Below are 13,516 nucleotides of genomic sequence, written 5' to 3' on the forward strand. Positions count from 1 at the left end.
ATAAGAATGGCTGAAGACCTTATTACTCAATCAGGGGAAGCCATCCTTCCCCCTCTAAGAGACGTAGGACTGATTTTCCTTCTGATTCTTCTGATAAGAACTCTGAAATTTCTGTTTCCTCTGATGACCAGGATTTACTCATCTACCTATGAGGGTTCTTATGCTGAGGACTCAATTCCTTCTGCTTCCCCTCCAGAGGATTTCTCTTTTGTTGAAACCTTGCATACACTTAGGGAGCATTTTCGATGGGAAAGCCAGGATTGCTCTGACTCCAAAAAGAGGCTTAGGGATTTCTTACTCCTGCCCCAACACAGGCCTTTAGCTATCCCTCCTGTACTGGACATGTTGATGCCTTCTCGGAATCTAGCCTGGCCCCCTGACTCTTTACCTCCTGCTCCCAGAAAAACTGATAGGTATTACAGCGTTCCTGACTCTCACAAGTTCCTTTTTAAAAATCCTACTGTGGATCCTGAGACCATTTCACAGGGACCCAAGGGCATTAAGGCTACTACTGCCAAAAATCCTACCCCCTCTGATAGAGATTCCAGGGTGCTGGATAGATTGGGTAAGAAGGTATACACTAATGCAACCTTGGCCATTAGGGCCTTAAACTGCCAGTTTCATATGTTAAAGTATCAGCAACATATTATTGGATTGCTTAAACAGAAAATGATGTTGATTCCTGACTTTGCTGAAAATAAAGATATACAGGATTTAATGCATTCTGCTGAACAAGTTGAAAAACATACTTTGCAATGTGGTTTTGATTCATTAGAGGCATCTTGCAGGGCTGCTGTCACTGGGTCTGTACTTAGAAGGCAAGCTTGGCTTAAGGAGCAATCTTTGCCAGATCATGATAAAGCTAAATTGCCTGATGCTCCATTAAGCCAAGACCGCCTGTTTGGCAACAAAGCAGAAGTACTTAAAAAGATGGAGGAAAAAGCTAAATCTATGCAAACTGTTAAAGATTTCCTGCAAGTACAGCCTCCCAGATTTAGTAGGTATTGACCCTCTAAGAATTGGTCCTTTCCTGCCTCTTCCAGGCCTTCTCAGTCCAAACCCAGAACCAGCAGAACACTCAGGTTTCAGTCCCAAGGTACTCACAGGACTAAGCAGTGGAGGGCTCCCACTTCCAAAGCGGGGAGTAGTAAGACTCCCCCCTGTGGTAAACTGTCTCAATGACAACTTTAAAACTTCCAAGCCCTGCACAACTGACTGTTCCTTTAGGGGGAAAGATTGCCCTGCAGGCAAAAAATTGGGAACTCATTACCCAGGACAAATGGGTTTTAAATATAGTTTCCCAAGGATACAGATTCTACTTCCACTCCTTACAAACCCCAAATGGTTGGGCAGATCTACCCCCAAATCAGTGGGCAGAGGCTCAAAAGTAAGTTCTTTCTCTCTTAAGCATCAGGGCTATTCAACATGTCCCAGAAGAGGAAAGGGGACAAGGTTTCTACTCAAGACTTTTCCTGGTACCCAGGAAAGACAATTCCTGGCATCCTATCCTGGACCTGTCTATCCTAAACACATTTTGGTGATCCCAAAATTCAAGATGCTAACTCTTCATCAGCTGCTTCCTATGCTAGGCAAAGATGCCTGGTTGGTAACACTGGATTTAAAGGAAGCCTACCTGCACATCCCAATAAGGAATCTTGCAGAACATACCTATGTTTCAAAGCAGGCTACATGCACTATCCATGTCTAGCCTAGCTCCAGTCATTGCATTTTACAGGCAAAGAAATATTCAGATATACCCATACCTAGGCGATTGTCTAATTCAGGCAGAAAGCCAGGACATACTATTAAATCGTCTGGCGTTTGTATAGAAATTGCTAACTTCTCTGGGGTACACCATAAACGAAAATAAATCACATCTTGTACCCTGCCAACAAATTGTATTCCTGGGAGCAAGCTTGAACACAACTTCTCAGATGGCCTACCTCACGCCAGAGAAACAAGTTCATTTGACAGCCTACTTCAAATTACTGGTCACAAAGATCCAGCTGTCTGCAAGGAAAGTACTGCAAGCCCTGGAGTTCATGGCCTCCAGCATTCTCTTAATTCCATATGCAAGACTGCATATGAGGAAACTACAATGGTATCTAAAAAGCCTATGGTGTCAACATTCTCAAGATCTAGAATCAATGATTCCTATCATACCTTGTCTACAGATAAGCGTTCCTTTGGTGGGCAGAGGCCTGCCACCAAAACAAGGGACTGCCATTCACTCTACCCCCTGCCGCCCAAACCCAAACAGACGCATCAGACTATGCCTGGTGGGTTCACTTGGCAGGGAAGTGCATTGAGGGCAAATGGAACCCAAGTCAAATGCACCTGCATATCAATCAAAAAGAAATGTTAGCTGTACAGAATGCTCTGACAGCTTTCAAGGACCACATTCTTCCAGGACAATTAATGGTAAAGACGTACAACACCACTGTTATGTGGTACATAAACAAGCAGGGGGGAACCCACTCATACCCTCTCTGCAGACTAGCCATGGCTCTGTGGAACACAGCTTTGAGCTGCCAAGTGCACCTACAGGCTCAATTCCTGCCAGGAAAGCTAAATACACTGGCAGACGAACTAAGCAGAAATCACATGGACCCACATGAGTGGAAACGGGAACCAAAAATATTCAGCATGTTGAGAAACAAATGGGAGAGCCCAGAGATAGACCTGTTTGCCTCCCCCCAGAACTACCAGTTGGACAAATTCAGCACAAGGACTCCACACAAACAAGCTTGGAAAGTAGATGCCCTATCCTTCACCTGGAAAATCCTGTCAGTTTATGCCTTTCCCCCTCTGCCTCTTCTCTCCAAGGTACTACTAAAGATCAAACAGGACAAACCAAGGACAATACTGATTGCACCAGACTGGCCACGCCAACACTGGTACCCCCTCTTGCGTAGTGTGTTACTGCTGGCACCATGGCACCTGCTCAGACCCCTGCCCTGCTGTCCCAGCAGGAGGGCCAGATTCTGCACCCACAGCTTCAAACCTTGAACCTGGCAGCCTGGCTTACTTACCTCATCTCTCCATTACCATCCCTCGGTAAGCAAGTGATGGATGTCATTCTGGAGGCAAGGAGGCCTAGTACTAGAAAATCCTATGCTGTAAAATGGAAAAGTTTCTCCTCTTGGAACAAAACTCAGGGGATGGGCACAGCAGCGCCCAATTTAACTCAGATTCTTCAATACTTAACTGAGATGCTTCACAAGGGCCTTTCCTTTTCCTCCATCAAAATTCATACCTCAGCCATTTCAGCTCATTACAATACAGAACTACCCCTCTTCTCTCATCCACTCCTGAAGCAGTTCCTCAGAGGGGCCAAAAAACTTAAGACCACCCAGGAGAGCCCCTGCTCCAGCCTGGGACCTTAACTTTGTATTGGAAAAGCTCACTCTACCTCCTTTTGAGCCAGCTGCAAATGCAGAGTTGAAATTCCTTTCTTGGAAAACAGCCTTACTTTTAGCCATCACTTCAGCAAGAAGGGTGTCTGACTTGCAGGCCCCCATGGCGGTGGAGCCTTTCATCATCTTTCATGCAGACAGGGTGTCCCTCAGAACCAATCCCTCCTTCATGCCCAAGGTGGTATCCAGTGTTGCCCTTAATCAGTCCATTCATTTGCAAACCTTCTTTTCTAATCCACAGAACAAAGGGGAACGAATACTGCACTCCTTGGATGTGCACAGACAACTTAGATTTTATTTGGACAGGACTAAACCTCTCAGGAAATCTGAACAGCTGCTGGTAGCATTTGCTGCAGGGGCAGAGGGGAAGGCCATTTCAAAGCAAACCATTTCTAAGTGGATAGGCCATTGCATTAATTTCTGCTATAAGCACCATGGAAAACCTACCCCACAGGGGATAAGACCACATTCAACCAGGGCTGCATCTACCTCTACAGCCTTTCTCAGAGGTGTTCCTACCAGGGACAATCCTAGAAGCTGCTACCTAGAGTTCTGTTCATACCTTCACCAAGCATTACTATTTGCCACTTTTTTTCTAAATCCAGAGCTGGCTTTGCCATTGCAATCTTGCAGGGCCTTATAGCTGGTCCTAATACTATCTAATTTCCTCCTCCCATCCTTAGCTTTGGGAATCTACCCAAATGTGATGACTGCAACAGTGAAACACGACGAACATAGTACAGTTGTGTACACTTACCATAAATGTAGATGTTCGAGTGTATTCACTGTTGCAGTCCTGGTTGGTTACCCTCCCTCCAGCCCCCTGACTTCTATTGGCTATACCTCTATTCTTGTTTACTATGCTTAAAGCTTTTTGGTGTATTTGCTTTTTTGTTGGAGGTGTAACCTAGTATATAATTGCCTCCCATTATGGGGACACCTGACTTCTGGGGCAAGAAAACTGATGTAATGGCCGGCTGCATGCTTTATACCCCTGACTACCTGACGTCATGAAAGATGAGACAGCAACCGACGCAGGACCCAAGACTTTGATAATCAGGCTGACTGAGGGCTACTGCAAGCAGATAACCCAAATGTGAATACACTCTAACATCTACATTTATGGTAAGTGTACACAACTGTACTTTCTGAAAAAGAATGAGGAAAAAGCTAAATCTATGCAAACTTTTAAAGATTTCCTATAGGTACAGCCACCTAGATTCAGTAGGCATTGGCCTTCAAAAAACTGGTCCTTTCTAGTCCCTCCCAGACCTCAGTCCAAACCCAGGGGCAGCAGACCACCAAGACTACAGTCTCAGGGTATGCACAGATTCAAACAATGGACTGCTCCCACCTCAAAAACAGGGAGTGGTAAGCCACCATCCTATGGAAAAAGTTCACAATGACTTGTCCTTCATCCTTCCCAGCCTTGCCCAAGTACTTGCATCCCTTGGAGGAAAACTCGCCCTGCATGCAGAAAAATGGGAGTACATTACCCAGGACAGATGGGTCTTAAACATTGTATCCCAGGGATACAGATTCTACTTCCACTCACTGCCAACCCCAAATGGATTACCAGACCTCCCCCCAAACCAGTGGGCAGAGGCCCAAAAGCAAGTACTTTCTCTTCTCAGTATTAGGGCTATTCAGCCTGTTCCAACAGAGCAAAAGGGGACAGGGTTTCTACTCCAGACTGTTTCTGGTGCCCAGAAAAGAAAACTCTTGGTGCCCTATCCTGGATCTTTCAATTCTCAACACCTTCCTGGTGGTTCCAAAATTCAAAATGCTTACTCTACAACAGCTGCTTCCTATGCTAGCCAAGGACTCCTGGCTGGTCACCCTAGACTTAAAAGAAGCTTATACGCACATCCCCATAAGGGAATCTTGCAGGAAATGTCTATGTTTCAGGGCAGGCTGTATGCACGATCAGTTCTCTGCACTTACCTTTGGCTTATCTACTGCTACCAGGGTATTCACAAAATGCCTGGCTCCAGCCATTGCTTACTGCAGTCAGAAATATTCAAATTTACCCATACTTGGACGATTGCCTGATTCAGGCGTGCAGTCAGGAATTGCTACTTCAGCACCTGACATTTGTAAAGAGACTTCTAACTTCTCTGGGGTATATAATCAATGAAAAGAAATCACATCTGGTACCCAGCCAAAAAATTGTATTCCTGGGAGCAAGCTTGAACACAACTTCCTAGATGGCATTCCTCACTCCAGAAAAAAGGTTTATTTGACAAACTACTTCAATTTACTGGCCACCCAAACCCAGCTATCTGCAAGAAAAATACTGCAAGCCCTAGGGTTCATGGCCTCTTGCATTCTACTAATTCCATATTCAAGACTGCATATGAGGTAACTTCAATGGAAGTTTCTGGTGCCAACATTCGCAGGACTTGTAAACAATGATTCCTTTCATTCCTTGCCTAAGGACAGAGTTCCTTTGGTGGCCAGAGGCCTGCTACCACAACAAGAGACTCCCTTTCACTCAACCCCCTGCCGCCCAAACCCTGACAACAGATGCATCAGACTATGCATGGGGGCTCACATGGCAGGCAAATGCATTCAAGGCAAATGGAGCTCAAGACAAATGCACCTGCATATTAACCAAAAGAAATGTTAGCTGTATGCACTGACAGCCTTCAAATACCTTATCCTTCCAGGGCACCTCTTGATAAAGACAGACAACACCACAATTATATGGTACATAAAGCAGGGGGCAGCTCATTCCTACCCACTCTGCAGGTTAGCCATGGCTCTGTGGAACACAGCCTTGAGCAATTAAGTGCACCTGCAAGCTCAATTCCTGTCAGGCAAATTAAATTCACTGGCAAATGACTTAAGCAGAAATCTAATGGACCCACACAAGTGGAAACTGGAGCCCAAATCATTCAAGCTTCCGATTCACAGGTGGGGGGCACCAGAGGTGGACCTCTTTGCCTCCCCCCAGAACCATCAATTGAGCAAATTTTGTACAAGAACCCCCCACACCCAAGCATGGAAAGTGGATGCCCTGTCCTTTGCATGGGAAAACCTCTCAATCTATGCCTTTCCCCCTCTGACCCTCCTCTCGAAGCTACTACTCAAGATCAAACAGGACAAGCCAAGGACAATCCTGATTGCACCAGACTGGCCACGCCAGCACTGGTACCCACTTTTACACAGTCTGACAGTAGTGCTCCCTGGCACCTGCCTCAGACCCCTTCCCTGCTGTCCCAGCAGGAGGGCCAGATTTTGCATCCTCATCTGCAAACCTTGAACCTAGCAGCCTGGCTCATCCCCTGAATACATCAATAGCAACCCTCATCAAACAGGTGCTGGATGGCATTCTTGAGGCCAGAAGGCCTAGTACTAGGAAACCCTATTCAGAAAAGTGGAAAAGATACTGTTCTTGGAGCCAGTCTCAGGGAAAGGACACAACCATGCCCAACTTACCTCAAATCCTAGATTATCTAGCAGAACTGCTCCACAAAGGCCTATCCTTCTTTTCAATTAAGATTCATGCCTCTGCCATCTCAGCTCATTACAATACTGAGCAACCCCTCTTCTCTCACCCTCTGGTCAAACAGTTTCTGAGAAGAGCTAATAATTTAAGACCCCCGAGGAGCGCTCCCACTCCAGCCTGGGACCTTAACTCTGTATTAGAGAAGCTCAGCCCCCCCCCCCCCCTTTGAGCCTCTTGCTACAGCAGAGTTAAAATTTCTCTCTTGGAAAACAGCCTTACTTCTAGCCATCACTTCAGCAAGAAGAGTGTCTGAGTTGCAGGCCCTTATAGCTGTGGAACCCTTCATTATCTTCCATGCGGACAGGGTTTCCCTCAGGACTAACCCATCATTTATGCCCAAGGTGGTATCTCATGTGGCTTTAAACCAATCCATCCATTTGCCAACTTTTTTCCCTAATCCTCAGAATAAAGGGGAAAGGATCCTGCACTTCTTGGACATGCACAGGCAGCTTAGGTTCTACCTTGACAGGACTAAACCTTTCAAAAAATCTGACCAGCTGCTAGTCAGCTTTGCTACAGGGACAGAGGGCAAGGCCATTTCAAAGCAAACGATCTCCAAATGGATAACACACTGCATCAATTTCTGCTACAAACACCATGGAAAACCTACCCCACAGGGGATCAGGACCTATTCCACTAGGGCTAACTCAACCTCTGCAGCATTTCTCAGGGGAGTCCCCACCAGGGACATCCTGGAAGCTGCAACTTGGAGTTCTGTACACACCTTCACCAAGCATTACCACTTGCCTATTTTTTTCTAAATCCAGAGCTGGATTTGCTACAGCAGTCTTACAGGGCCTGCTAGCCAGCCCTAATACATCTTGACTGCCTCCACTGTTCCTCGGCTTTGGGAATCTACCCAAGTGTGATGACTGCAACAGTGAAACATGAAGACCATAGTGCAGTTGTGTACACTTACCATACATGTAGATGTTTGAGTATATTCACTGCTGCAGTCCTGATTGCCCTCCCTCCAGCCCCCTGACTTTTCTGTACTTTCTACCTATCCTCTTTTTTGGCCATATTTAATGGCAATCGTAGTTACTTTTTACTGAAGGTCTTCCATACCATGTAATTGCTTCGTATTTTGGGGGCTCCTGACATCTGGGGCAAGAAAAACTGATGTAATGGCATCGGCTGCATGTTTTATACCCCCTGACGTCATGAAAGAAGCGACAGCATCTGACACAGAAATCCCAAGACTCTGGTATTCGGGCCGACTGAGGGCTACCTGTAGGCAGATAACCCAAGTGTGATGACTGCAACAGTGAGTACACTCTAACATCTACATTTATGGTAAGTGTACAAAACTGTACTTTTTCTTTGCTAACCGTAGTTTTATCTTTCCAGTAAAATCTTCGACTTTGTGTGAATGTTGATGGTGCTGCATCATGAAAAAACACTTTTAGGCTATATGACTGATACTGTACAAGTATATTTTTCCAAATATTTGGTAGAGTGAAGGATCCATTGTTTTCTGACATTGTTTTGTTTCTATGACTGTGTAGCACTTGTAATTTAAAAAAAGTTTTGAGGACAAGAGAAAAGTATCTTAGATGTCTGAATCTAAGCTTTTGTTTATGTACAGGTTGTTAACTGAGTTCTACAGTGCAGAAGATAAGAACAAAAGAAACAGATTTCCTGGGGAAGGCCATGTATCCAAACTGAGTTTCAAGAAGACTTTACCATCTGTGCTTATTTTAGGTGGTTTGACTCTGTCAATGTTACTTACAGAAACAGGAAGAAAACTTTATGTAAATACATGTATTTTTGGGACTTTAATAGGGTGTTTGTGGGTCAATATTAAACCATAAGAAAACATGTTTTCTGATCCCATTCCTAATCAGTCAGATACGCTAGTCCGTCTTCGAACAGCTGCACATAACACCAACTAGAACTTGATGAAGCTGTCTGAACTGTTTGGACAAGAACTACCACCTTTTACATTTTTACCAAGGATACAGCATAGCAGAGAAAGAAAAAGAAACAAAATTCTAAAAGGGTGTTTCTTTGCAGTGGACATTGGTAGCCACTGAGCAATGTTATTGCTCTCCAGAAGTGCCAGCTGCATTGCAGTTTTAAGGTAACACAAGGTTTGCAGCTTAAAGGTGGTATTTCATAGTCGAATGGTTTAGAAAGGTTATTCTAGCCCTTGCCAAAAGGATAACTAGTGTGAACGTCTGGGTGAATGGCAAGAAATGAAAAACAAAGCCTTAAATAATGATTAATATCAGTAATAACATGTGGCTTAAGATAGCTGTGATTGATGTTGAGCAGCTGTGTAGAATCACAGTTTTTATGCTTATTTTAACTCTGAAGGGTAAATTGTTGTGTTATGTTGGATGTGCACTGTATTGGCTGTAATCAACATCAACGTGCGATGTTTGCCAAAGATCTGTGGAAGCATTTGTTACATTTGCCTGCCCCTAAATGTATTAAATAACAAATTGCATTGTGTGTCAGGTAATTTTTTTTATTGTTTTTGCTTATTTGGTTCTTCATTTGTTACTTATTTTTGTTTAAACATTGCAGTAGTTATGTTTATTATATGATGTTTAGCCTATTTAACTTTTATTGCATATTATGTCACACTTTAACTGATGTAACATAGAGCATTTCTTGGTGCTGATGATGCCCCAGACTCAACAAGAAAAAGTGCTAATGTTCATCTTTGCTGCATAAGCCATTGCAACATGAATACTTTCCTGAAGATGATTACAAATTGTACTTGATAACGGATCTGGAGCATCAGTCATAGGTGTCCACAGTATGCTCATCTGTGCCAGAGTGGAATGAATACACGGATTGGGATGTGGCATGCACTTTATATTTTTGCCTCCAAATGCTGCTGTCTTCAGAGTCAGAAGCTTAGATTTTATTTTTTTCCTTTTGAAGACCATTACCCCAAGATATTTAATAAGGTTTGTTCATTTCTGTACAGTATTAGAAATTTTTAACCTTCTTGCCAGTGGCAATTAACTCTCAATAAAGACATACAAATATTTGTTTTAGCAGATTTCATTCTGCTGTTGTGGCTTCACTGTCTGTATCATCTTTTTTGCAGTGCTATATCTTACACATACTCTAGTCCATTCACTTCAGTAATTGGACTAGTAGCTGCAGGTAGCATTTGCTTGGCACTTGTGAGAATCTCCCAGGATCAGAATTCATCCCTTAACTCTTGTAATTCGTGACACCTCCCCTTTTCTCCAAATTTTGTTTGCTGCTTAATAGTAAACTTCAAGAGGTACTCCCAAGGTTGCCTGCAGCAATATGGGAGCTTTTTTCCTGCATTTTTTATCCTCATCATTGGATATTGAGGCCAGATATTTTCATCTTTTTTTTGCAGGCATCATTTTCAGGATAATTTTAGTTCATCCCTCCCTGTCATCAAGCTGTCATTGTGTTTTGGCTCTTTTTTGCAATTCCTGCCTTTAAAGGTGTGTTTTTCTGAGTGTGGATCACTGCCAGTGTTTAAATGTTTGACTATGTTTTTCTGGTGTTTCATCCCTTCATTGAGTGTTTTACAGTATGGAGAAGGGAAAGGACTCCGGGTTTCATGAATATATTAAACGGGGTCATATGCTAGTTGTGATGTTTGTGAGAAGTTTCATTTGAGAACTTCACAGGAGGGAAAGAATAATCTCATTTTGAGATATTATTGCCAACTGGCTTTTCTGCCTCCCCTAAGGTCATGAAAGCTGATGACACTGATTCAGTCAGGAATTTATCTGTTGCTTCCTCCGTTTCTAAAGCTTCCCATGTGGATGTTTCCCCAGCTACAAACAGGGCTTGTCCAGGGAGTAGTACTACTACATCCTCAAGTGATTCTTTTTGGGATCTTTAGTATAGTTGAGGACCCTTCTTATAGAAAGAGGGTAAGCATGTTTTCATCAGGCAGAAAGTTAATATATTTAGACTCTAAAGACCTTATTCTGCTACGTCTTCACATTCTTTCAGTTCCCTCCACTGTTCCTTCATAAATGGTGACTGGGGCAAGAAGAGGGCACTAGTCATGTACAAATTGAGTTTGGTGTTCCCTGACCATATCTAGAGTAGCAAGAAAAGGTCTCCATTCATAGTCTGTCTGCTGCTCTTTCCCTGGGCCTGTTTCTATGTGTTGGAGATTCAATGATTGTTCTCAACTTCTAGAATCCTCACTCTGATTTCCACCCAGAAAGCCTCCTGAAGTATAAATTCCTCAAGGGGGAGAGGAGGGCAAAAAAAAAAAAAACATGTTCTCCCTTTGACTCATTAATTCAAAGTGCACCCTAGACCCCTTAGGAGAGATGAAAAATCAGTCATTCTGTCTTTATGGCTTCAGTGCCAAATGTCACTAGGGACCAGATTCTCACCACTGGTTTGTCCACACCAATTGCTAGCAGCAGTGCTTTTAGATGCATTTTGAGGTTTACAACTTTGTACTTCGTGTTATGAGCACGGAAGCCATGCCTGATGCCAAAGTCTGCCTCTGTTTGAGTCAAGCTGGCACCATCCCCTTCACTGCCACTGTCTTCCCAACTTCTGATCCCCTTGATGCTAAGACTTTCAAACATCAATCACCAAGAAACTGGAGATAGCATTTAAGCATTCTCTAAGGTAGATGTGTGCAAGGAGTCAGCACCAGTATCTAATCCAGCCCAAGGTGCCTTTGATTTCTGATGTCATGGTCCTACTGTTTTTGTCCCATGGTGCAGTTAATGGTGTACAGATCCAATTCCTGTTCAGACTCGCAAAAGGCCTGTCAGGGTATTTTTAGGAACATGAAATTCATGTAGTTTCTCCTTTGGAATTCTCCCACTCCAGATATTGATTTGGGTGAAGAGGAGTCTTCCCCCATATTCTCCCATGACCCAACATGTAGGGAGCAGTTTGAATTAATGTGTCAAAGGGGGCACATGTTTTTTGTCCTCTTCTCCCCCCCCCCTGAGGAATTTATACTTCAGGAGGATTTCTGCTGTGTGCCTCGGACCTCTTGTGTGACCCCCATCTGCTGTTGACATGGCCTGTCTCACTATACAGAGAGGTTAGTGATAACCTGACATGGTGGCACCTACTTAAGGATACCAGACAGGATCTTTCAGCCTTCCATGAACATTAGAGTAAGTCTTCCATGATCAACTCTATTATGGTGGTAGCTGGCTGTCATTTAGAAAGAACTGTCAGATGACAGTGTAGAGGTCCATTACCACCCAGCCACTGTCTGTGTACATCTCAGGTACATTTTCTGTGCACTCCTTGATCTGCCTGAAATATATTTCAGCATGATGTAGTGAATCAGACCCTAGAAGCACTGAGAGGAATGCCTAACATGGATGTGATTCACAAATTAGCATTCCAGGTGGCACCCATGGCTAACATATGTACCCTCTCCATGTAACTGATACATAACACAGTTGATGGAGAAGCCCATGCAGCTGGGTCCTGCATTGCTATATGCAATTATGCCTGATTCCATGAGGGTGATTTAGTAAACAACTTCAGGTTGTCTTTCATGAGTGTTGTGTGACAGTTCCTCATGTTTTGAGCTGCAGGTGAAAGAAAAGCTGCAAAAGAGCAAACAGAGAAGGGATAAGTGCACTTTCATTGGCATCAAGTTCAGCACTCCGAAAAGTAAGTTCTAGCATATCCAGAAGAGTGTGCAGAACATATGGTTTAAAAAAGGACAGCAGCAACCATTTCTGCTGAGTTTAAAGATAAACCAATACGGAAGTGGAAACTTCTGTAGTGGAACACCTCCCCAAAAGCAGAGAAAGTTGGGGATTTTGCAATCCTCCTCCTGAATACCCACTGCAGAATCCATGAAGACTTGCAAAACTGTTCCACTCTGAAGGTAGTTGGGTGTTCAGTTTCCCTGCATCTTCCTGTGTAGCAGACATTTACACAGGATGGGTTGGATTGGGGAGGTAGTGCTCAGAGACGACTTCATTCCCTTTGTCTCTTCCCTAAGACATGTTTCTCTTCTGCGTCCTGAAATCCCATCCTGTCAGAAGATGGCAGCAAAAATAAAAGGTGGTAAACTTGCTAAGAATGAGAGCCATCAAAGAGGTCAAATCAAACTAGAGCAGGAGTGGGATTTAAGATTTTTTTTTTTGGTCCTCACATCAATCCTAGATCTAGGCAATCTAAACCAGTATGTGACAAAGAAAGAGTCCAGACAGTCAAGCTGCAGGACGTCCTTTCCTGCCTACAAAGAGGGGATGGATGTTGTGTATAGATCTCCAGGAGAGCAATCTGCATATCAAGGTAGCCAGGGTGCCCAGGAACATTTTGCATTTCAGGATAATGGCAAGTCACCGTCGGTTCAGGGTTATCCTGTTTAGTCTTAATACAGCTCCCCAGGGTGTTCACTAAATGTATGGTAGCATCCCAGAGTGCTGGGAATAAGTATTCCCCTGCTTGGATGACTGGCTCCAAATTGTCCCTACAAAGGAGTCATTGCTTTGAAAAGAGGACTGCTTACTGCAACTACTCTAGTCCTTGGGAAGATTGGTGAACACTGCAAAGTCACAGCTGAAGCTGTTTTAAACTTAGATTTTCCTTGGATGTGACATGGACAAATTGATCTGTATGGCTACACTCCCTGAAG

At 43.8% G+C, this 13,516-nt stretch overlaps 1 protein-coding gene across 1 annotated transcript in view; it reads left to right on the forward strand.

Annotated features, from left to right (window-relative positions):
* Window positions 1-9,943, forward strand: part of LOC122795777 (1-acyl-sn-glycerol-3-phosphate acyltransferase epsilon-like) — an 800,499-nt gene extending 790,556 nt beyond the window's left edge. The window contains exon 8 of the mRNA XM_044064106.1: window positions 8,516-9,943. Coding sequence (XP_043920041.1) covers window positions 8,516-8,741 — 226 coding nt within the window. The 3' untranslated portion in view covers window positions 8,742-9,943. The remainder of the gene's footprint in view (window positions 1-8,515) is intronic.
* Window positions 9,944-13,516: the final 3,573 nt, after the last annotated feature.

The sequence above is a fragment of the Protopterus annectens genome, chromosome 2.part2, assembly GCF_019279795.1.
Source record: "Protopterus annectens isolate FY-2018-M chromosome 2.part2, PAN1.0, whole genome shotgun sequence".
Classification (NCBI taxonomy): domain Eukaryota; kingdom Metazoa; phylum Chordata; order Ceratodontiformes; family Protopteridae; genus Protopterus; species Protopterus annectens.